This window comes from Rhipicephalus microplus, chromosome 4 (genome assembly GCF_043290135.1).
Source record: "Rhipicephalus microplus isolate Deutch F79 chromosome 4, USDA_Rmic, whole genome shotgun sequence".
Classification (NCBI taxonomy): domain Eukaryota; kingdom Metazoa; phylum Arthropoda; class Arachnida; order Ixodida; family Ixodidae; genus Rhipicephalus; species Rhipicephalus microplus.
The window spans coordinates 130,849,417-130,875,974 of NC_134703.1; the positions used below are offsets into that span (position 1 = coordinate 130,849,417).

The following is a 26,558-nucleotide window of genomic DNA, read 5'->3' on the forward strand; positions in this document are numbered from 1 at the left end:
TTCGAGGAAGAAGAAGACGGAGAGACGCTGCAGCGCAGCTAACGACGCGCATTAAGGCCGGCTTGCGCTATCGATCGTCTTCTTCAAAGTGCGCATTCCACCATCGTCTCCGCCACCGGCATTCACGCAGCGAAGGAACGGCGTTTTTTTTCTCCCGGAACCGCGGTCTGTTCCCGCGCTCTGGCGGCGTGGGATCGGAACGGCAAAACGTGCCACTGCCACCGTTGGCATTGGAACGCGATAATTATGGCTTCTGTGTTTAAAAAAGTGAATTGGGTTGGGGGGAAGGGGGGGAGCTTTTTGAGAAACGTAGCTATGTGGGAAACGGCCCACAGTGACTGTACACGCAGGAGCTTAGAAGAGTGTGAGAGCCCGGAGTGCCCTTTAAATCAGATACAAAAAGCTGATTCGCTCGGACGTTTATTTTATGGTAACTCGTGATGTGAACGACCGGTCAGTGCGTGAGTGAAATCTGAAGATGGATGCCGGAGACGCAGAGAAAGTGTCTTACATTCCTGCCATGCAAACAAACAAACAAGCGAACAAACAAACCAACAAAACAAAACATGAAAAAGTCAACGAACCAAGCAAATAAACGTCTAAAACAAAAAAAAAGGAAGATGGGGTTTCCACGTTATGTTCAACCAAAGATGAAATCATATGCCACAGCGGACGCACAATTGAATTAATATGCAAATTAATAATTACTAAAATAAATTGTGGGATACCTCGTGATAGAGTAGTGCTTGCAAGTCGGACATAAGCACTAAGAATGTGAGCAGCACTTGCGCAGCTCGATCGACTATGTTTGTGTTGTATATAGCTTCCTGCATCGAAACTTCGCAATATAATGTATTTCGTCTTTATTTATTGTACGTCAGACATATCATGTAGTTTGAATTTCATGAATGATGCAATATCCCCAACGAGAAAGAAAATTGTGATCCGGAGCGCGGAGTCTGCTGGCCGAATAAAACGAACATGGTCAAACAAGACAATGGTCCAGAATAGTGAGTTAGAGAGTCATTTATATTTATTGAACATTACCGAGCTAACACAAAGAAACAAGAAACCAGTGTAGCGCTGACCAATCATGATAACGCCCCCGTGTTTCGTATTCTTCCGACTGAAACTTAATACATAAACGATGGCGGTACGCAGCGAACTTCATCAATTATTTCCTCCGGACTTCGGCCACACTTCAGTTTATCAACAGAGCCGTGAAAAGAACAGGCTTGCGTAAGAGCAAAACCTGCCACCGCGAAAACAAAACAAGCTCATCTCGAAACGGAAAATAGTGTGAGTCAGCATAGTATATATGAATGTGCCTGTGAATCTAAAGCACGTAGATCGATGAGAAAAGACTGAGTTATAATGCATGAGGGCAAGCCAGGCACTCACAGTTACGTGCATCCTTGAGTACACGGTGTGAAGACGTATAGCTGCCGGTGCAACTTCTATCGAACGCACTGTGTGATGAATTCGACCGCGAAGCCATCGTTCTGTACGGCACAGACACACGGCGTGCGTAAATGGGCGACAAATCGCACGTGATACCAAAAGGAACGTGGAAATGCCGACACGGCATTCCTTCCTTCAGGGACGTGTGTCCTCTCTCCCTCCAGCACCCCCTTTCCACAACCCTATAGTTTAAGCTCTCTCTCTCTCTCTCTCAGTTGTAGTGACAGGGCCAAGCATTGCACGGAGATTTGGAAAAAGCCTCCGTTCCAGGCTATCACTGCTCCAGTGCACCCGATGCTTCTATGCGCATGCCTGCACGGATGCGGAAGTTACGGCGACGTACGCCCACGGTCATGCTACAGCCTTTCCGTATACTATACGGCCCGGAAAGAAGAAACCATGCGGTGTATTCTAAGGGGGCGAGCGGGGCGTGGAAGAGGAGAGAGAGAGAATGGACAGCGGCCGTCACAGTGGTGTACCGCAACGGGCGCTTTCTCTTTATTTCCCTTCATTTCTTCCTCGCTTCGCTGGGTCTTGGCTTATTCACTTATTTTTTACGACACCGCAGAAGCCGTAAAACTTAATCCCTTCTTGTCTCCGGCTCATAAAATGTTTTATGGCGTCGGCCTTGCCGCCTCCTGTACAGAGCCGCGCGAGTCCGGGAGGAGAACTCTTGCCCCCGTATATGTTGTGTATATATACGGCTCTGCAAGCGTCCGCGCTTTGGTCGTGGCCGCGCGATGCGGGTCTACTACAACCAATGGCTCGCCCTTCGGTACAGGGCCGGCCGCGTTCACAGTGCACCTGGGAAAATGGGTGCCCCCCACCCACCCTGACCAACGAACTGTTGGGATCAAAGCCTGCGAGGAATCTATTTCGGCGAGCATGTACCTCGCGTGGCACGCAGTGGAAGATCGCATGCATCGCTCCTGATGTGCGTACCAATACAGAAGATTCGTGTAACGGTGTATATCCATGCAGCCATTAGCAGAATTAACACCGTAGCGAGCGCCGCACTGCGTAGTGAAGTATTTAGCGCTATAACTCTTTGTATAACCAAAGCAGGGCAATCAGCCAGGAGGAACCTTTCGCGAAGCTTCCCTTCCATAAGTGCTCGTTATACCCCGGTTTCGCTAATCATACATTCACCATCAAAATGTGCTGATTTCTGAACACGTGCCCAGAGGGTGGTGGTGGATTGAAACGCTAAGAGGCCGTTGAACATACGCAAGTATCGCTTATTATATATGAGAAACTGAGTTCACACAATTTCGACCTTTGCTACACGCAAGATGCACCTAGTTTTCGTTGCTATTCCTATAACGGACTCAAGTTCCCTCGTTGAAGCGTCGTTTTCAGTGGCATTAATGGCTCGTGGACTCGTGCGACACAACATTAAGTGGTCCAGTTTACACATCGGTGTTGATCGCAAGCACACTTCACACCACAAGCTAAATTCGCTATGGTTGTTGCAAGATCGAGCGTTGGACCTTGCTGACGAACAAGTTTGGACGGTATATATATTGTTACGCAAGGCAAGGTAACTTAAGGGGGTTTTTTAATGGGCCCTGAGTCCGCGATCACAGTCTAATGATGATGATCTCCATCGCCATGGCTCGTACCCACTCAGAGGGATCGCAGTGGAGGCAACGTCGTCCTCATTCCCTACCCGCGCTTCCCTTGTTTTTCCTGGTAGTGATACTTCTTATTAATGTATATATATATATATATATATATATATATATATATATAGCATGCGAACACAGCAGCCAATGGTGCGATAATCGCGCTACGCAGAAATTCTCTGCATTTGTGAAGTTAATCCGACAGTCTTTTACAAACTCTTGTGACGGTAAGGCTAAAGCATTGTTTCAGCGCTTGAAATATCTTCCACTAGGAGAGTTTACTCAACGTTCATTTTGATAACTTCGGCGCCTGTTCATTTTAATCGTACAAGTTACGTCGTATACTTCGTGTGGAGAACGTGAGTGGAGATCGGCGAAAGTGTGACGCCTTTCTACAGATATGTAGTGCACAACCACGTTAAACAAGCACCGAGATTCTTGAGCCCAGTTCACGATGATTTCGTCCGCAGGAGCTTCATGTCATTCTCCTGCCCACCCCAATGCCACCCCGGGGTTCAGGATTGGCTGCAAATTTCTACAGCAAACAACTTATGAGCTTTGTAAGCATTCGTACTTGTGTATACTTACAGATACGTTAACCAAGTGCATATATTTTCCCTATATAATGCATCTGTGCTAAGTTTTGTGCACCAAGTGAGAGTGACCGGCATAAGAGGTCATTCGTTTAAAGTATTTATCGCGATGAAGTATGCTTGCTTCGCTAAGTGGGAAACATCAGTAAATCTGGCCCACGTGCACACCTAATTTCGAAGAGCCGCTCAGAGAAAGCTAGCTAGAGACCCTCTGTCCTCCACAATTGCGTGCCCTGCATCTGTTGCTGGTGGACATTCAAAGTTAGAAATTATTCTACAGCTAATAATTCTGTTTTGTTAGCACTTGCGCATAGCAGTGTCACTGAATAATAACCATGTATTATGAATGCATGATTTTTCTGCAGAACATTACCCCAATTTCTGTGCAAAGGTGTTCGCAATGCATAAGTTTTATATTATGCGCGGTACGACTGGCTGCACCTATCGGCCGCACTTGTTAAGCGATCAAATGCCGTAATAAACACTCGTGTTGAGCCTTCACGCTATACAGTATACTTCTCGCTCCATGTGCATATGGACAATTCCTTGTCGTCGCAGTATATAGCACTGGGTCCCTCCCTGCACGAGAATATGTATTGGAAACTGCGCACTTCCGCAGAGCTAGTCACCGCCTTTATGCATTGTAGGCGTTAGAAAACTAACGCCATTGGACGAGTAAAGCCTTTGCGGAGTGAATTATATTAACGTGTGCGATTACTCTCACGAGTGGTGGTGGGTAATCTCAAGCGCGACGACATTGGCAGTCCGCGTGCACCCCACGTTGATTGGTGTTATTGTATATTTCATACAATACCACCAATGCGGGCATCAATATTCACAGACCAATGAAGTCAACCGATAACGACCCCAATAAGAACCAATTAACGTCAACCAATCGACGAAACTCTACTTTTTTGCATCTTGGAGGCATGTCCGATTTTCGCCAGCAATCAAGCCCCATTTCCTTTATGGTATAAGCTGAATTGAAAGTTATGAGTTATGACACTCCTATGCTCGAGTGCACACGTGTTTTGTAATAGTATTTTTATCCATTCCTTTTTTTTTTCGTTTTCCCTCCTTACGTTTCTGTTTTCTCCTTCCCCAGTGTCGGCTAGCAAACCGGAAATTTTCTTCTGGTTGACATCCCTGCCTTTCACTTAAGCTTTCTCTCTCTATGTAAAGAGACATGTTTGCATTCTCCATTCTTTTTTTTTATTTATACTGCTGTGTAACGTTGTATGTCTCTTTATGTACCTTATTACTTAGCTGTGTTCTCCCTTGTTAATAGCGCGTTATTGTGGTGTTCACTTTGTGACATTTGCTTCAACGTCTGTGCTTCATTTATGCTGTACAACAGGGCCTTACAATACTAAGCGTCATTGCAACCTCCTGCATGTTCTGTTGCTGTGTTTATGGCACATGAATTGAAGAATAAAATGTTTCTCACTTATTTTCAGTGTCCCTTCACTACAATGGGTTGGCTGTTAACAGGAATACGATCGTCCGAGTGCTCCTATTTATCGCCACCAACGCTACAGTGAAACGAAGAATAAATTAAGGCAAATGCTATTCGACGCGCGGGAAATGCTTTCACGAAATCACTAAAACGCTAGAATATTCCCGGTCAAATGTGCGATAAAAAAAAAACTGATTTCGTCAGCTCAGAGCCTGTGTACTAATTACTCCACGAGAGCACGGTATAAACGTAGGTTGTTATTGAATTGGTGTGGCCACACAAAAAAAACAAAAAAACTAGGCCACCCAAGCGCCGTTTACGCCAAATGTGTACAGCAATCTCCAGTGACAGAAACGCAGAAAAAAAAAAGATCCTTAGAGTATAGCGACCACAAGCGAGTTTAAACCTCCTTGAGTGACCGACGTCCTTTGCTTCTGTTTCAGATACGCCAGGCGTCATGTCGAATATATTTCATTATTATTAGTATTTGCAATGCCTTCGCATCCAGCTTGTATGGATGATGCTCAGCTCAATAATTAATTCAATGAAAATGAAAAATAATCGACAGTGTCGATAGTTCAACGAACCTTCTCAGCCACTCTAGAAAAAAAAAGCTTTTCTTTTTGGAGGCGAAGCTTTTTAGACTGTGGGTCATTCCGTCGTAGTAGTACTATGTTGTAGTACAAGACACTTCTACAGTTAGTTTTAATAATTGTTCACTAGATGACGTTGTGTGTATATGTCCTTGGAAATAATATCACTCAATTATGTTAGTGATTTTCGTACAATAATAAATTCGCAGCATCTCTACGGAGTGCATGATGATGAGTGGGGCGAAGCGCCCGTCTATCCGTCCATCCGTCCGATGCGTTTGATAGAAGCGGATGGACGGACGGACGGACGGACGGACGGACAGACAGACAGACAGACAGACAGACAGACAGACAGACAGACAGACAGACAGACAGACAGACAGACAGACAGACAGACAGATAGACAGACAGACAGACAGATAGATAGATAGATAGATAGATAGATAGATAGATAGATAGATAGATAGATAGATAGATAGATAGATAGATAGATAGATAGATAGATAGATAGATAGATAGACAGACAGACAGACAGACAGACAGACAGACAGACAGACAGACAGACAGACAGACAGACAGACAGACAGACAGACAGACAGACAGACAGACAGACAGACAGACGGCCGGATGGACGGACGGACGGACGGACGGGCTGGCGGCCACATTTTGTCCCACTCATCATGATTCGCGCCGTGGATATGCTGTGAATATTTTTCTTTCACCGAGCGGCCGTGGAACGTGTGCCAGAGCATACGAGCTCTCTATACGAAAAAGAAATAATAATGAATAATGCTATTTCGTGAAATATTTCTTTCCTCTGGCCGTACGGGTTATTTTTCCTCTAAATCTCAATCATGGGGCCACAGGGAAAGAGAGACGTGCAAAAGGATAGCAATAAAGAAAATGTCCTCCGCAAAGCAATACCTGTCACCAAGCGATGACATCGCAAGTAAATATACGCCCCGCACGAAACAGCTGTTCTCCCTCGCACGGCTTCACCTATAGAGCGCTGACCCTCGTCATACAGTTCGCATACGGACAAGGCCGGACAGGCATTTTCAATCACGGTCCAGTTCAATCTCGTTCTGGCACCGACAAAAAGAAAAAAGAAACGAACAAAAAAGCACGTCTTTTTCATCACCGTAGCACCCGCCGCGAACCAACAAGCATCGCTCCATTAACGAGACGTGACGAGGAGATTTGTAGGCTTAGCTCTCCTTCAGCTAAACAAACAAAGAAGCGCGAGAAATAAAAAAGAAATCGGGGCAGGAAAGGCGAAGTACGAATGCTTCTTCTGTGGTGGTTGGGGCAGTGGGTCTCTTGACTCATGGCGGGCGTCGTTCGGATAACCACGCTAGCCGGAAATAATCCGAAACAAGCCAAGACTCGCAGGTGTCCCTTCGAGTGGCGAGCGTCCAGCGGTCACGCCAAGCCAGCAGGCCTGAACCACACTAGGTAGCTTATGGGGTCAGTACGTGTAAGGGGAATGCGACATATCCCATGAGCAAGTTCGGTTTAGTTAGGGACTCACGCTATGGTTTGGTTCACTCAGAGGCTCACGCTTGGACGCATAGCGTTGTACAGCTTTGGCTTTGTTTCGGGCTGTATACGTTCGAGGCGTGATCAGGGAGAGGGATGACGGGAAGGGGCCGAAGCGGAAGTATGCACGCGAAGCGTAGAAATAATGTAAGCCAAACTTTCGACGCTTTACGAGCACGTGGTGCTTTTCGCGAATCGGCAAACCACCTCCACATAGTACCGTGTCGAGCAGCTGAGTTGTTGGCCAGAAAATGCCGTCGTGAATGATTCTCCAGTGCTACAACTTCCTTGTCAGTACAGGGGACGTTGTTTGACTTTAAGTAAGGATTCGGAGCGGCGGAGTGGTGGGATATGGAAATGAAGAAAGAGAGCAGGTATAGAGTGTCGCAATCAGGTCTTCTTAAACCAGTCACCTTTCTTTAGTGGCAGCGTTTCTAAACTCAGCTATGTGTTTTGCTGATAGCACTTTATAACTGTTGACTGGAAAATGACAAAAGTATATTGCTTACTGAGGTCAGAAGTGCGTACGTTTGGAATAGAAAAAGACACTTATACGGAAGAAGCGTTCGATTGGTTTTGTAAGAGCCACGTGCGTCATTTTACCATCGCGCAGCTACATTGTAAGACACTGTGAAAAGCATAGTCATTTTTAAACGACACGCCCACTCCGAACAGAACTCATAGTTTTAGATGCTCTTCGTGTATTGCGTATTATGTACGTGCTGAATCAACGGTGAGGTGGCGATACCTGTGCGGAGGAAAAGACAGACGGACAGCACGACTCCAGTGCTGAAAGGACTGCGCAACTACATGGATGGAAAGGGAATTTGTAGATATATATACATAACGCCGCAGGAGGAGAAGCGACACCACCACGGATTGCGAAATGAACAGAAGCGTACTACGACACCGAAAAAAAAAGCACGCGATTCATCGCTCTAATAAATATACGGGTGCCAGTTGGCGTGGCACACTACAGACTGAATGAGGAAACACGAGAAGGGTGGGATAAAAAAACAAAAAAACACAAACAAAATGTGTAGCATCTACGCTTGACAGAAGAAAGAACAGGACTGAGATTGTTTTTCTTTAAGTTTCTACAAGCCATATGTTGTATTTATCGTAAAAAAATTTTTGTAGATGTCCACCTTTAGTACAGTTTGATTTTAATAACCATTTGAAGACCTCATCTAAATTTATAGATAATTAGTTTTGACCTATTACGCACTACAACGACAATATGATTACGAGGCAGACCGAAATGCGAGACCTCGGACTTATTTTAACAGCCTGGATTTCTCTTAAACGCACAGCAAGGTGTGTATGTGTGTGTGTGTGTGTGTGTGTGTGTGTGTGTGTGTGTGTGTGTGTGTGTGTGTGTGTGTGTGTGTGTGTGTGTGTTTTGTAGTCTATGCGTTTGTGGTAGTGTCATGCAGTCCTCAATGTATTTTTCCCGCACCATGAACTCGTCTACGCCAACTCTTTCGACCCCTACACGGGCACTCTAGGTCGCAATCCCCTGACCGCGCTCTGCGTTCGGCCGGCATCGCGGCCAGACATCGCGTTCCTCTGTAAGACCCGCGAATGAGAGCCTCCCTCGAGACGAACGCTGAGCTGACGGCACCGGTCGGCCCAGCGAAGCCTCCTTGGCAGCGGCTGGCGGATCTCGCGGCTCCCTTCATTGTGCGCCCTGATTTATGACCGCCAGAGCCGCTGTTCCCTCGGGACCTCCTCGCCGCTTCTAGACGACGGTCTGGCTAGAAGTCCCGCGAACGCTTATGCTTTGCACGGAGCGGCCGCGTAGGCAAAGCGAAGCCCCGCGAACGCATACGCAATGACGCGGCAAAGACGACGTCGCGCGATGACAAAGCCCCTCAAGGACGGCCCGACTCTACTCCTGTCCGAGCCGGTATTGAAGCAAGCGAGCCGGTGCATGACACCGGAAGTGGTTTCACCGGATGCGATGGACGCGATTCATCTATACACGCGCCAGATTTATTTGCTCTATTTCAGATCAGTCGCCCCCAGAATTCCCGGAATCCCTTGTGTGATTTGTATAGTGACGTACAGAACGCCTGTCACTAGCTCGTTTATTCTAATACAGGATATACTGTTGAACTCATGTGCCTATAAGGGATGTTACGATCACAGCATTTGTTAGCAATAAACAACGACGCATCACATGCGCGACCGCTAAGTCAAGCTTTTTGGTCTCCTGAAGACCTCGTTTTCATCGAACCATGTACACGTAACCAAAGTTCTTGACCGTATACACTGCAGGAGGCAGGGAGTGGTTCAAACGACACAAACACATCAAATGAAAACAGAAGACCGTGAAAAATATCAGAACTACTTCAAAGAAAAGAGAACAAATAAGGCGTAATTCATGACACACGAGTTAAAGCAACAAAAGGTTACCGAAAAATAAAATTGAGACTTTTCGCATAAGGTCCTCATATAATGTCACGTTCGATTTGCCCCTTTGCAAGTTTCCCCGCATACGTGCACGGTTGAGTAAAGCAAAACATTTTGTGTATCATCAGGTCTTCAACGTAACACGGTCAACTCACGACAGCTGCATGCAATGCAACAACGAATATAGGAACAGGTTCCCAAGCGAAATTAGTCATGGCGGTTCGGCATCATTGAACGTTGTTGGGAACATGCCCGTCGAATGTTCTCATACTTGGTTACGTGGTTTCATAGCTCTGTTGGGTATGCTTACGACACACAGCAATGACAAGCTACCTTAACACAAAGGCTAATTGAAGTACTACAGTCAAGAGGCGGCGGCCAAGGCATTTCTAGTACACATGTAAACACGTTGCCAACAGCAAATTGTGACAGTTTTTTCTCGGCAAGGTAGTTCTGTGAGACATGTCAAAGGGTTCCCTTGTTATAGTCTGTGTCCATGACTATATATGTCTGTTTCTTCTTTTGGATTACAATTTTACCACAAATTAAGTCGCCGTAATGCAATGGTTCTTAACATCTTTTTAGCAGGCCATTTTACCCGTCTCGTAAAGCGGCAGAGAGGATCGGTATATATGTCCAAAAAGCCAGCGTGGCATGTTTTGAACTCGCCTCATTAGTAGAACCTGCCATGGTGTTCAATGATATATCATATATCAATTATATATCGTTAAGTAAAATCAAGGCAAATATGTCTATAATTCTATAATGTCAAATGTGTTTCGTAATGTGCGACGCAGATAACAGAAAAACAAACACAGGGGTTCTCAGTGTGATGTAATCCAGATTTGTATTTCATCGAGTCACACGCCACATCACGGAAATGATAACAGAAAAAAAGAGGACATGGCATAATTACATCGCAATTCATAATGAGGCGAACAAAGATGCCACTAACGGTATATGAACACCGGCTCTGTACATGAAAAAAAACACACACACAGACACCCGCAGTGAAAAAAAGAACAACTTTACAAAAAAACAGCACTGGCAAAACTCACACGTACGAAAAACATCATCAAGGAGATGACTCTCGTAAAATATTTCATTTTACTTCAACGGGAAGCTTACGTATACACTGGCGTTCAGCAACTGCATCGTTACTTTTGTCTAAAAAAAGGAATAAAGAAAGAAAATGTGACTTTAGATGTACAGTACGTCTAGTTGTATAAATATATATCAGTATATAAATTTCAAAATAGGTTTGCGGCTAAGTTTATACAGCTTTCAGTTTCTCTTTACGTATACTGAGCAATCACAAAATGGTTGCACGCCGCTTATACGAAGCTAGAATTGGTTTTTTTTTTTTTTCATTTCTTCTTGCGTCACTCATGAATTGGCTCGAATGGCGCTGAGGGGATTTGAAGACGGTTGTTAGATTTGCCACCTTCTCTCTCCGCATTACCATTCTACGTATATTGGTATGACACGTATATACTACACATATATGTGACTAACACAGAAATGCCAAACAGACAAAAAAAAAAAACACGCTAGAGATAACGACCACAACATCGGTCGATATGTTAACGATCATAAATTCGGATGATCGAGGTTTATTAAGTATGGCATAAACATAAAAAAGCAAGCACTCAAACGCCCACTCTGATCATGTGGCACAACAACTGATGAGGAAGCACACAAAATAGGAAGCAAATAGTTGATAATGAAAGATCATTGGAATGGCCGAAGAACTATATGAGCAGAAGGGGAAAGGGAAAGTGTGCAGACGTACACATCTTGCTTAGACGTCCTGTCTGAGCTACAACAGATAATTTCGCAACTTAATCTCAGTTAGGCTTCATGTTGATCTTGCTGAATCCCTCTATGAATAGCAGAATGTTCCAGTGCAGCATCTCATGCTACTCATAATAAATATATTCGCTAACCAACAGATGATTAACAAGCACATCTTCAATTGAGGTGCAACTTGCCAAATTTTCGGTTCGTTAACTTAAAATATCTGCTTTTAGCTCTAGCCATTGTTTACAAAGCCACCTATTCGCCTTTATAAAGCTAGTCTTATGTAGCACAAGAGCACAAACACTGTAGACCCTACCCCAAAACTATGACGACAAGCATATATTTGGTTATGGCGAACGTGACATTGCTATTTGGCGTGAAAATAGCTTACAAGAGCGCGTGCATCTAACGTATAAAGCCAATAAAGATGGTTAGAGCCTTATTGTCTCTCGTGCACTTCATTTTATTATGAAATAGTCAAGCCAACAGGTGCATGTTAATTGTGACATTAAGTGAAAATAACGGATTAGTCACGAATCTTCAAACAGGCTCATGTCAACAGCTTCCTGCAACGCTTTGTACAACCTATAAAGCGTAGATGTCATTTCCATGCACGGTTATGTACCTTAGACCCAACTCTCAGTCTTCGAATTCCTCCGGAATCACGCCGACGAGACGCTACTATGCTGTGCAGATTATGGTTGGGCGTCGCATTTACCAATGCGTACGCGTTCCGCATAGGAATGGCTGACACTGCTGCATGCGACCATTGTGGCAGTGATGAAACAACTTGGCACATTCTGTGTGAATGCCCACAATACTGCTCGCAGAGACAGTCACTGTGCAATGCACTAGACGAACTGGACAACCAGACTCTTTCGGAAGAAAGAATCCTGCGCTACCGACAGGACTTTATGTCGCAGAAGAAGGCTGTGAAGGCGCTCCTGCGCTTCTTGCGTTCAACCGGCCTGTCCAAACGACTGTGATCGGAACTCCCTGCATGTGTTCGCATGTGAATTTTTTTCTAATTTATTTTATATCTCTCTATCTTTTTTCTCTTTCTGACCCTTTTCCCCATCCCCGTACAGGGTAGCAAACAAGTTTTTCTTGGTTAACCTTCCTGTCTCTTCCTTTTATTCATTTCTCTCTCTTTCTCTCGCGGTTCGCCTTCTGTACTTAAAGTTTGTCTTCGAACCAATGCAAAGTAAAAACAAACATTTAAAAAAATGATCTCAAGCTTTTTGCTGCAGTTAAACTTTCGTCGCGTATTTATTTCATTTCATAAGCAGGCCTGAGTAGCAATTTTGTGAGTCCCCGGGTATGTAGAAACGGAAACGGCAAAGGCCTCTTACAGACCTGCGATGAAATTTGGTATCTAAGCGTGAGTGACATGAGCTGTGCACTGGAACATCAAAAGCACAATAGGTTAAAAATACAACTGAGAATGTACCTACAAGACGTGCACTGTTTCACCATCAATGTTTAGGCTCGTAGTTGTACAAGCATTGCTAAAATAATTTATGTGACACTGGCGAGAGTTACGAAGAATACAATGGAATGTTCGCGAACATACGTATATGATTTCCCGTTTTCCCAGACTGCAGTCTACAAGGGCAACAAGTCTTGGAAAGAACAATGTACGTATAGAGGTGTTACGTAAGGTTTTACGTATATTTCAGAGATCGCAAGGCATGCCGCAATGTAAGCGGCAGAGCAGTTTCCTAAATGGCCTTTGATGTCTGTTTCAGGGCTCCTTTCAGGGCTCCTTTCAGACCTCCTGAAGCCGTAGGGGCAGGCGATACAAGTATTAAGCTGAGAAACGTCATTTTTTTGCAATTAATCACCAAGAGATATCAAACTTAAAGCGTGTCATATCTCAAAAGAAAAGAAGAGTTTTCGGTTATGTAAGGGTACTTCTGGCTTTCACCGAACCAGCAAACGACAATATTGATTCGAAAGTTGAGAAAAATGAGTACAATAAGGCGACTTTATGTAGTGGCCAGAAGTAACCGAACTTTGCAACGAGAAGCACGATTTAGTATGAAATTCGTCAGACAGCAATGGGGATATCAATATTCACCAAAAAAACATGACCGTTACCATACTTTAAGTTACGAAATGGCAGATAAATAAAAATGAAAGTCGGCATAGGGAACTGTATACTCATAAGGGTTCACCTTGTAGCAGCGTATATGGGTATCATAAATGCGCAATTTTTTTTCTCATATTATTTGGTTTGTTTTGAGAAGGTTATACGATCCTTCCCTCGTTTTAAATTTACGCAAATTGTGAACCGATATGCCATTAAGAAGTAAAGCTACAGCAGTGTGACAAAGTAGAGCAATGATCATCAGGCGTAAGAAGCACACAGGAGGTGTCTCTAAATGAAACTATTTTCTCTCATTGCATAACTATCATTATATTTCCGACGTCTTGTTGATCTTAGGACCAATTAGAGTACACGCTCTGATAAAAAAAACAAATAAAGAGACAGCGATGTAGCTGCTAGAGAACAAACAATATCTTTGTCAAATGAGATAGGAATGCGGATCTTAAAGCTTAGTGTCGCTGAGAGCATCGGTGCGTTATGAATGGAGATGATACCTAAAAAAAGAAATAAAGGAGGACGCTCATTACTTATGGTAGTAATATGCACTAGTGAACACTTCCCAAGCCTTGCGCATGTATAGGCTCGCTCAATCTTGAAAACATACAAGGTTAAAGAATTTCAGGAGCAGAGTTTGCCAATGTGCTTTAAAGTGTACGTGTGCACAAGGTGTGTTTGTATAGATGACGGAGCCACCGAAAAGAACAAGTACTACACTAGACAACACACAGTGCCAGAAAAGTACGGACATACTTCAGAAACCAGAAAGTTCTGGTGCACACACGTGCGTGCACAGATCCAGAGTGTTACACAGCGACGCGAACGTGCTTCGCAAGTTCAGGATTTTCGGATATCTACAAGATTGGTTCCGTTTCGCGACACTCAAAGGTGATTATTCATTAAAGCTCAATAAAAACGTGAGCACTAAGAAACTCTTCAAAGATTCTGGAACACAGAGAAACTCCTGATTTCAATTACGAAGCTTAAAGAAGGCATCTGTTTCCAAATTAAGTCTCAGGAAAGCTGTCTGATATTGGCAGTCTGCATCGACGCATTTCTATAGGCCTGTCACAAGTGAACCACGTTGAAGTAACGTTCTTATCTATAACTTCAAGCAAAACGATAACTTTGGATTAGCTTGTTGTTATTTTTTTTGGTTCCAGCGAATGGAAAGGGGCCTTGAACGCTAGTACTTCTGTTTACAGGAGGGCTACGTAAATGCGCAACATATCTCACTACGCAATGTGTTTCTACAGCACGCTTGATCGAAGAATCACCTCAGTGGGCATCGTCCGGAGAACACGATTCCTGAAACACAGCCTCTTTCGGTTCACGTGAACTCTCATTCGCCACAGTCTATAATAGCCTTGTCCGGTCGCCGTGACTACATACGTATATTCAAGGAAAATGCACTTTCCATCTCTCCAGTACTCAAATGACATTTCGTATAAGGGATTAAACTTCATGTAAATACACAAGTACACGGGCAAATACGCCCTGCGTACACCTTCACTATATTTCCAACGGGCACGTATGATCGGTATTTAGTGTAGAATATTGTTTTACGTATATCCAGAAGGTTGCATCAAATACACATTGTCGCTATCTAAACTCAGTGACAGCGGGTCGGCAGGAATTTGCACTGCGAGTACGTATTATTGACAACGACCATGTTTACGAGGATCTGCGAGTGAACAGGTATCCTAGAGTTGGCAGCGGGCAAGACCGATAGGTTTCTGCAAGATGAGTAGTCGCACCAGAAACATTTGTCGTACACTGTCTGGTTGTGATATCTTGGTTAGGAAAATGCTTTTAGAACGTCATCTATCTGCTACGAGAGCTAATGATTCTGTCTTTGTGGCTCACTTTGCGTCCAGATATGCCAGCTCTCAGTACACTCAAGATATTTTCCAAACAGAAGGTCCGTCAACAAATAGATGTTGCTCGTAATATTTTAAGTGACAGTAATGCTCTTGCCGAAATGGGAGATAAGACCGTAGAGTGGTTGGCACTTGTAATCTGTTGAATTACAACCTTCCCCTGAATGCGGCAAGTGTTATTGAACTATCGAAGCGTCTATTCTTTTATCTGGTGCAGTGGTACAGAGTCGACAGAATTACTGCCACTGTCTCCTGCATAGCTGCAGTAGAACTCCGTTGTCTCCTGTGTAACTCTATTACTGTTCACTCACGAATCCTTTAACAAATGGGGACAGTAAGGTAAGAAAGAGCATCGCGTCTCTTTACATTTCACTTTCGCAGCCGCTTTCTTTTTTTTTTTTTTCACAGAACTGCCAAAACACGTCGAGCTTCACGAGTGCACCTTCAAGAAATTAAGAGAGGCAAACGGCTGTAGCGTTCAGTCCTTAACAAGAAACGAAAACGCTTCCTGGCGCAGACTGGTTGCGGAATGAAACATCGTGAATTCTGTGATCGCGTGTCTTCTCGACACTACAACCGAAGAGATCAAAGTGTCACAACACAGTTCTGAGAGCATCCGCTAGTTTGCCACGGTAGATGTCGCCACTGGGCGGACAGAAGGTTGCGCCCTCTCGCTCCGCGTGGTGGTCGCTTCGGCTCGTTCTGTGCACACTGCTCCGGTTATCCACTCCGCGATGCTTCGAAACACACACAAACACACACACGCAACCATGCAGGTGCACGTCGACAAAGGAAAAAAAAAAGCACGTCGCGTGAAACTAAGTTGTAGGATAAAAAAAACAACAGAACTGGGGAGGATGTCTTGGCGTGGTTGCACAAGTGTTCTTCCACACTGGTGAGACTGTTCCGCGTACACATAATGTCGCGGACAAGTTCGTGGACAGTCTTGGCGAGGGCAAGTGTGCTTTCGTAGTTCAGAAGAAGCAGGGATCGCCCTTCGTCGATGCCAGAAGCGTGATCAGTCTCGGGTCAACACCGAGCCCAATCAGTGTCGTTCGTGGTTGGACGCATCAGACCTAACGCGCACCATCATCGTTAAAGAAGAAAAAAATGGTACGACAGGGCAGGGGGAAAAAAATGCGAACGAAAGTCCAAACTGCCTCGATGCGACGGCAGCACTTTCATAACTTTTTTTTTTTTCGTTTTCCCCCGAAACTTGTTCTTTCAGAGGGACGTGCGGCATCCGACGAACGCGCCTTTTAAAATGGCGGACAACGACTCGCGGCGAAATGAAATAAAAGAAAAGGAGAGAACGCGCTATGTCCCCGCCATTTCCGAGAGTCGAGAGAAATACCCGTGCCCGGCACAGCAAGCACAGACGCGCACTCGCACGCAATTAATTTACCGTGCGGCGTGAAATAGGCCTGCGCGTTGCTGGCCCAGGCGGCTCATTGCGTGTACGCGCTTATAGTAATACGTATGTGGAGAACCAGTGGAAAGGAAAAGGCGATCGGGGCTTTTTCGCGAGGAGCGCGTTTGCCCAAGCTGTCGCCGCGGTGGGAGCGTAGTGTAGTAGTAGTAGTTGGTGTAGTAGTAGTAGTACGGAGCCGCCTGTCTACAAAGGGGTTTGTCCTTGCCTCCAGGAGCGGCCCGGAGAGGATGAGACCGGTCGGATCTTACGTTTTGCCGGCGTCGCTCGAAGCCTGCGCGGCCGCCGCCTGCTGAGCCTTGGCTGCCTGTGCCTGGCGTTCCTGCTCGTTGAGCTCCTTGATGGCCTGGATCTCCTTCTTGAGCTTCATGCGGCGGTTCTGGAACCAGATCTTGATCTGGCGCTCGGTGAGGCACAGAGCGTGCGCCATCTCAATCCTCCGCCGCCGCGTCAGGTAGTGGTTGGTGTGGAACTCTTTCTCCAGCTCCAAGGTCTGGTAGCGGGTGTAGGTCTGGCGGCCTCGGCGACGCAACCCACTGGCACCTGCGACGGGGCAAACGGAGAGGCGCGGAAGCTTCGTCAGACGCGGCAGCCTCCGACATGCAAACACGCAAGCACACACGTAAGGAGTACACATGTACAGAGCAGTAAACTTTTGAGGTCGTATACATATACAACGAGAGAAAGTGTGCGAGAGTGAGAGAGAGTGAGACAGAGATGTGCAGTGAATATGTTTAACGAGGCTGAAGTGGTTGGTTGACAGCGCACTTGACTTATCCCTTCCCCAGTGCAGGGTAGCAAACCGGATGTGCGTCTGGTTAACCTCCCTGCCTTTCCTTGCATCTTTATCTCTCTCTTTCTCTGAATAGGGACTGAAGTATAAACACTAAATAATGCAAATGGTCAAAGCTGATGGAACCCTCGTGCGCTTAATGGGCACGTTATTCAAGCTACACAACCCCGGTGCAGAATAATGAAACACTCTTAATAACAAAGAAAGTGTAGGCGCAGAAAACACCCGAGCGTGGACACATAAGGTTTTCATTTATCGTTTACCGAAAGGCACTGTTTCGGATCAAAGGTTGAAAGTCACAATCAACTGCCCGACAGAAGCTCCTTAGTTGTGTCTTCTAACCGGCAAGAGATGGAGAAGATGCCAATATGAAAAATGTGCTACAATCACACCAACAAAAAAGAAAGGCACGAAAAATTTGCGATCGAAGATATAAACAAACACCAAATGCACACGTAGCGTTGTTAATTGTTACTACACAAATTTCAGTGGTTCGGACGCGGTAAGGCGAAGGGCAACATAGTAAGTTTTCGTTGATCAAATGTGTTTTATGTATATGCGAATATCGCCGTCTATAACTTATTTTCTGACTCCAATGAACCACACTTGGGGACTTGTAGCTGCAAAAGATTGTGTATGAGAATATCCTATTTATCCTAGAGTGCGGAGACAAGCGATAAGATTGAAATTGAATGTTCATGTAGCAGATAGATCATTCGTAGTCCCCCCTCCCCCAGCACACACTCTCAACGGTGGCTGGAACAGTTGCCAACAAGAAATGCTTTGAATAGTTGACATGACCACTGAATGTTGTTTGCAATATAATATGTGAGCTTGGATCGATATTTTGAATATTAACGCCCAGGAGTGAGACATCTTTTATTATCCTCGAATATAAGAACAGACATGAACTCTAGTCCACTTTCGAAATCCACGAATCTCCATCTTTATTATTGAAAACTACATTTACTATGAAAGTGGGAACCTAGGAATCTGATCAGCAAAAAAAATGATAATAATAATTCTACATAAAGCATACTCGGAAGAAATATTAAACATTTAGAGTGTGATACGAAGACGCCGCCAGTCGGGAAAATTATAGACAACAGGAAGAAATGTCGCTGGGCTAATGCAAGGAAAACGTTTCACTGTCCTTGAATCGTTTCGATCTAGAAGCCTCAAAATTGCTTTTCTAAGTGTATGAAAATTGTTGAGCGAACATGTGCCGCAAGGATATGGAGTGCACAATTTAGTGGATCAATATTTGTCAGGACCTCGTAGAAGCCAATATATGCAATGGCTGTCATTGTAAGCATGGTTTCCTTAATATGGCACAAATATGAGGATGACAATTTGCAATAGGGACAAAACACATGTTGCACAATGGCATTTTTCTAAGGGCAAAACATGCGTGTCACATTCATGCTTTAGAAACTCGCTTATACCTTTGGTGTTCCAGATAAATTTTGCATCTATTGTCTGACAGCACGTGCAAAAGAACAATAACAAAATTTCCAGATACACATCACGGAGAACAACACAACAAGCGTGTTAGTGGATAGGTTGTTCCATGCGGTAATGAAATTGTTTCGACTGCATCAGACACTATACTGTTCGATGTACAGAAACAATATGTGCATCATAAACATTGTCGTCTTTGATTGAAGCCATTACACAGTCATTACAAGCCGTGTTAGCTGAAATTCCAAGTTGTTTCTTGGGAGTGGCATGAGCACTTCCGGTTATTTCCCAGAAGTAGATGTTTTCCCATCATGCTTTTGTTTTTATTTTTTTGATGTTGAAAAATTTATGACAATTTATTTATTTATATAAAATTTAAGTCAAAGGCTCATACAGGAGTGGGCAGACAAACAATACTGCCAAAACATCCATTGCAAAAGATACCACAGAAAATTTTCAAAAATCACACATTTCTTAGAGTAGTACTGGACACAGGTATATATGCCATTGAGAAAGCACATACGACCAGTGTAGACAAAACTTGTGAACGGTCAGTTTGTGATTCGCCCTATACTTCGAGTGAGCACAGTGGGAATGGACATATTTGCAAAGCGCTAAATGAACGAATACAGCTGACAAGACATAACCCAGGCGCTATGTTGTGTCCTCCAAAGAAAATGAAATAAAAACAGCGCCTGTATTGTGTCTTGTCTCCTGCAATATGTTCTCGTTCATTTCGGGCTGTGCAAACATGTGGATCCCGAATCACCAACTAATCCAGGGTACCGTTTTATCGTCACAATGGGAAGCTTTGAGAACAACACCACATTCGTTCTCCATGTGGCTACAGATACCCGTTGCGAGTTTTAAAAGAAACCACACTCGAGATACAATTAGCCGCACCTCGTAACCGGGAGGAACTTCGGTGTTTCTCTCGGTGTACTCAATAATGATTGGAATCATTGTTGCGGATTTCCATTACGAAACTAGTGTACCCAAGGAAAACAAAGTACGCTAGTTGCGGAACAGACACCAAACGGCAGCGCACATTGGTGACAAGGACGACGAAGAAGAAAAGATAAAACATAACAATCAACCTATCAAGAAATGCCGGAACCTAAATAATTACTCCGACACTCCCTCTCAAGTAGATGCATTAGAATGATTGTATCTATTAAATTATTACTAATGTATTGTACTCTTCGTTGGCGCACTTTTTGTTTTATTCTGGCTTTGATTACAATTTAAAGTTGCGCTCCTTCGCTGCTTTTTACTTCTTTGTGCTTTTTACTTCTAATGACCACTGTTACAGACTCATTTTTAGCATACTTTCATTAATACAAACAATATACGCTTATATACTTGTTTATTTTTTTATTTTGCTGTATGCTGTTTATATACATTGATGCCTTAAAGGGTCTTGAAGTACTTGCTAAGTGACGCAACATATTTTTCGCCTGGAGGACCTCTAGTATAAGGAATTGAAAATAAATAATCACTGATTTGTTGATTGATTAGAAGACAATGAGTCATCGTGAGTATGACTCAAATATAGGAAAGAGCCAACCAGTAAAACAAATAGACAAACAGTTACACAATCAGTATAAAGCTTATCACAATCTTTTAATAAAGGAACCATGGTGAAACCAGCTATCTGACTCACCGAGCAGATCCCTAGATAAACCTTCTTTTGGGGTATCCGCTATTCCCACAGAATATTGCACGTAATGTTGAAATTCAAATAGATAAGATGCAGAAAACGCGTTATTCGTGCGTACGCTATGAGACGTGACAGCAGTAGGAGGAAGCATGCCTGTCTCTCAGGACAACATCGAGACCGTTAAAACGACAAAAAAAAAAACAATAAGTTTCCTTGATACCATGTGACTAAGTGCACTATAGGATGGCAGCAGATATAAATTTTAGAAGGTCAACCCAAACGTGTTATCGCATTCATATGGAGCGGTATGCTAGACATAAAGAAAGCCACAGCAGCAAACGCAAAGTCAATAGCCAGATGTTGTGAATGCATAAGTGGAAAAGCCTCTACAGTTGCGTGCTTCTATGATATGCCACTCGACAAGCCCTATACAAGCGCACTATGGCTTTACATGTTGGCAGAAATGGCCCTCGGGATCTACACCGACGAATCAGAACGACTCGTACACCGAGAGACCAAGCTCCATTTCTCAGGGAACGGGAACAGCCTCTGACAGCCAGTTTTACAAAACTCCTTCAGCAGCGGGACAAATAACGACGAACGAACGCCATGTTAGTAATAAAAAGTCGTTTCGACAGCAGACTACCAAGCTATCTTCAAACCAAGCCAGCAAGATTACAGTTTCCGTCACAAGACGACTATGCCGCTCCGAATGCCCGTTCAAGTGGCACTCTGCATGCTGTTATATCAAGACAGCAACTGACCGCGTTTTACTATAGACAATCTATTACGAGGTACCTGAGAGATAGACCGAGGCAAGCTCCGTTGGTAACGCTGTACCATACCACCTCTGGAAGGCTGGAGGATGCAGAGTACCGAGAAGAGAACAGGCGAGGGTCGACCGGAGGAAAAAAAAAAGGAGGGAGAAGACGGAGCTGTAGAATAAAATCTAGCAATTGTTTGTGCAATATCTGTGCGGTTTCTTGATTACACCCACACACTTACTGAATTGTCCGCGCACTGCCCATTAACTTCACTTCAATAAATTCAAGTTTGGTGAATTGTTTAGTTCATGTATGTCAAAAAAAAGCGCTTATAATTTTTGCTTTTTTACATCTTCGTGTCGCAGGCTCCAAACTGTACCAACGCTACCCTGCAAATTATAAACGTTTCTATAACCATGATCTTTCCAGAGTTAGCGATAAAAGTGACCATTTATTTTTTCCGCCTCTTGAGATGTCACGCAAACAACAATTTTCTGACAAACAGAGTGCAAAAAATTTTTTCCTACAAATTAAAAGTAAGATCTTGAATGCATACTATACCATAACTGATTGAATTATGCTACACTAACACATCTTAACTCAGCTTCTCTAATAAAGTGGAAGTGCGTGATAAATAATAAGCAAGCAATAGTATATGCGATACAGCTCACCATCACAAATTACAAACGAGAAAGCCAACATGAAAACTAAACAACAACAACAACAAAAAAGAAGCGGAAAACGTAAACAGCAACGGAATGCAAGTTTGCCGCACACCTGAAAACAGATGGACTTAATCGTTAGTGAAGTGGCAAGTTGAGCAGCACGCTTTTATTCAAAACATGCCATTACAATACATCTTTTTCAGATATCTGTACACACTTTACCAAAGATCGTTCAATTTAAGTGATGGTTCAGGCCATAGTTCCAGCTTAAGAGCCATTTAAGAGATAACTTAAGAGATCTTTAAGCGTAAGCCATAGTAAAGTTATGCCAGAAGCTATTGGCAAGCAACAAATCACTGCTTAATTGTTCACGCAAATATTTCCTTTTGACGGAACGCTTATGAGTTAATAAAACTAGCCCACATTGGTAAACTTTATCACAGAAGAAGCTGTCGTGTGGCCGGAACATTTTCATTGACATAACTGCGAGCGAACTCTGGCTCGACTGAGCTGTCTCGGCTCCCAATGAGGAAATCGATTTCAAGTTGAAGCGAAGTTACTTTGACTCACATAAGCAGCAGTATTGTCTGTGCTGTTTCAGAATGTACTAGTATCTGCGCATTTTGCAAGATTCCACAAGTCGGCCAATGCACTATCACAGATCTGTGAAGTGTTTCTGACAAAACTATTAAATCTGCCTGACCGTTTTTATGTGTTCCTTGCGTAATCGAGTCCGCGTTGGCACGCCTATCTTTGAGTAACATGAACACTTAGAAGCTGAAGGTTGCTCTGTTAGCTAAATTATAGCGCGATATGTTTTGAAATGCGTGCAAAAGTGTGTACCGTTAAAGACGGCACTATACGTTGAAATAAGTAACTTACGTGCAAAGTGTGAGCTCCGTACAAGCGTCAAAACTCAAACGGGGCACGCCATATCCAAATTTCACTTGATCGCTTATAGTAATTAAATGAATCCAGTGTTCATTTCACCAAATTAAAAAATAAAAAACCACTCATAGAAATTATCTTTTTACAAAGCATGCATGCCTTTCAACAGTGGAAAGCAGATAAAGACGCTTTGAAGGAATATTTTGAGAATATTCGAAATTTTGTGAAGTGTCTATGAGATCGTACATCAACAAAACAAGGAGAATTGAACAAAATGCCCAAATTTTTGTGAAACACAACCATATGACGGCAGAATATACCCTAACCACTGATTGAACAGGGCACGCTATTTTTATTTGATAACTGGAATTTAGCAACTATGACATAAAGGGAAATGAATTTTAATAAACCACCCACCATCTAAGGTGACGGAAGCGACAAACTTCGATGGTGGTAGGCTCAGTTCATATACTGGCGTGTATAGTATTATAAATATAATCGAACTTGATGCATCTGGAGTCTGATCACTTTCTTTAGAGATACATGGCAGCAGTCATGATAACATCCACCTGTCAAAATATCGAACAGCCTATCGGAGGCAGTTTCTCCTACACATTCAACCTATGTCCACTTAAGGTCCATTTTCGCAATACTTAAGAGTGAGAAGAAATACATAGCCCTCATTCTTCCTCTCTTGTGCTTTATTACATTTCTGTTACCGTTACATCATCCATTACGTCTTGTTCACTGCAAAGAGGCAAACTGGATTTCCGGCTCACGTCCCCGGCTTCTGCATACTTTTAATCTCTTTGTCGCTGACGCAAAATAATGGCAATATATCACTCCACGAAGTAAAGAGGCAGCAAATGTAAAACAAGCCCAGAGCGTGTTATACTTCGCATGGGCCACGGACGTCTCTGGAAGTTATGCAGCAGTTCGCCAAACAAATTGTTCTTAGTAAAAACACCCACACTTACCGGGCCTCTGCAAGAAAGTCGGCCAATAGTTTCTACCGAGGGGACCCCTGGTAACCTCTTTGCTTTGAACATAGCCCTAAACACGAAGTTAGAGCACAGGCACCGTCTGTTTTTCTCATATTGAAGCCGTGCTTTCGGCCACAGCCCACGGATGCACCAAAACCCGAATAAAAAGAAAGAACTATATTTGTCTACTTTACACAAAATGAACGGCCAATAAGTGTAAAAAATGGTATAATTTTTTTTTAATTATCTACCAGTTAGCGCGACCATATTTACAAATTCGCACCCAATTTATAACGCTGTCTGGGTCAGTGCTAATGAACGAGTGTAAAGTCAACTTAAGTGTTTCACTCTTTGACTCGCGACAGTATTTCTCAAAAGTGTAATTACTCTCGGGTATGCTAAAACCGCAACAGGTGTGACAATCATGAACATTTATTTTGAACACTCTCTCTTCGTAACGGGTGATCGTGAACTTGCACAAGTCTACGTTGTGACACAAATGCACCGACGCAATTAGATCCCCAGTATAATGTCCCGACAACTTATATTCCGGATGAAAATGAACTTTTCTCTTTCGACTCACTGATGCATACTGTGGGATTTAGTATCCATTTCATTCTTTTTATTCACTACAATGGAAAATACCGATACACACATATATACATACGCTAATTTCTGCTTTCACTGCCAGTAATAGGGGGATATAGGCATTCGTATATTAGTAGAGAAGGTCTTGTTCATATCTGTGCATCTCAGCTTGACTGACGGCTCTGCACGTTATGTTGCTGTGTCTAAATCATATTTAAAGGTGTTTGCTTGCTGTAGTAGTCTTTAGAATAGTTTGAAATAACAAACTGCCACGGTGGTATAGTTACGGTTTAACTCCAATGCGCGGTCATTCACCGCATGCAAACTGTGTATACACAAAAGGTGTGCGTATTACTGCCCATGAGCTAACCATTGGTGTTACACTTTCGGTTATATGGTTTTTTTCCCACAATTGTAAGGCCATTCTAGCACATTAGAGAATTGTTATGCTGCGACCACAGGACGCAATGCTAACACCACAACATAATTATCGACATCTCTGACACAGCTACCAAAGCGATCGCTAAGACGCGTGACGAAATACCTTGTTAGATTTTTCCCACGTAAAATCTATGAAGAGACTGAAACGGCGCTAGGCGATTGGTAAATGACCTATGCGGTTACCTAAAAAAAATTAATAAGCAGACTGCGCACGTAACGTATGAACATAGCGAGCGCAGAGGGACACAGAAAGACTTAGCTATATATAGAGACATATAGATTCAGAAGGGCCGGAGCTTCAGCCACGGATTCGAAACTCGGCTGCCGACGGCCAGCTGCGGCCGCGCCGAGGCCGTAAATCCTAATTCAAGCGTAACACAACCGCGTCTCGCGGGGCCCAACCGGTGGCACTTTGTCAGGGACACGCTTGCGCCGCACGTTTCGCGGTGCCGACGCACCTATTGACTCGGTAAATAGTTTATTACCGTGTCAACGGAGTTATGCCACTCCGTCGACGCGCCTTCTTCCCAAATTTAAGAGCGAGCAAACGCGCGAGTCGCAAGAGAGGTGGTGGGACAGCGCGAAATCGTCGCAGCTTTCTCTGTATACTCTTCTCAGACCAAACTGATGAAGAAAAAAAAATGAAAGCGAATGGAGAACGCGCTCCAGATCAGAAAAATGGTCACTGCATTCAAAATTTTAGACTGAAGCATTTAGGAAATGAGACACGCAAGCCGTAATACAAGAACAGTCAAGAGAACGTAAGAACAGAAAGGTGAAAAAAAAATGAAGTACCGCATATATTGCGGTGTAACCTCATATATAGGCTAATTCCGTGGTGGCTTGTCGTGTCTGAGAGCGGAATTGAAACGCCATTTTCTATTGCTTCCATCACGGGGCCGAAAGCTTTGTGAGACAAATTGCAAGCAATAAAAATTTTGCATCGTTGTGGCGTCCTTGCGTGTATAGATAGACGAAGCCAAAATATAGAGGGACCGATACGATACTAAAATTCTTTTAGCGTGATTATTAGTTCGTTTCTTAAAGAGCTTATTTTAAAATTTGTTTATGTATCATGCTTACACCTATCTATTTATTATATGCCAAGTCATGCACAGGGTAGCTAAAACCAATGAAAAAAAGGAATCATTTGAACCGACACCACAAGGCTATCCCGATCACAAGTTATTTTCAACAACGCGCCACACAAGCACACTCGATATTATGTAAGAGGAACAATTTTTTTTTTCGTGTGCCGTAAACATGTGCGAGGCAGTGCTCGTACTGTAATTTACTCTACGTCACGAAGTGTCGTGTCAAGTTTATCAGTAGTACTCTACAATCCTTACGCGAAACATAACCTTAATGAAAACCAGCAGACAATGAAGCCATACAAAGGACAAGGAACGTCAATTGT

At 43.7% G+C, this 26,558-nt stretch overlaps 1 protein-coding gene across 2 annotated transcripts in view; it reads right to left on the bottom strand.

The window, feature by feature from the left end:
• Positions 1-10,503: 10,503 nt before the first annotated feature.
• Positions 10,504-26,558, bottom strand: part of LOC119172871 (homeotic protein ultrabithorax) — a 502,883-nt gene continuing 486,828 nt past the window's right edge. Inside the window, exon 3 of one of the 2 annotated variants that reach the window (XM_075893661.1) lies at positions 10,504-17,441. In XM_075893661.1, the coding sequence (XP_075749776.1) occupies positions 17,146-17,441 (296 nt within the window). In that variant the 3' untranslated portion in view covers positions 10,504-17,145. The remainder of the gene's footprint in view (positions 17,442-26,558) is intronic. The other variant, XR_012894980.1, reaches the window with a different exon arrangement.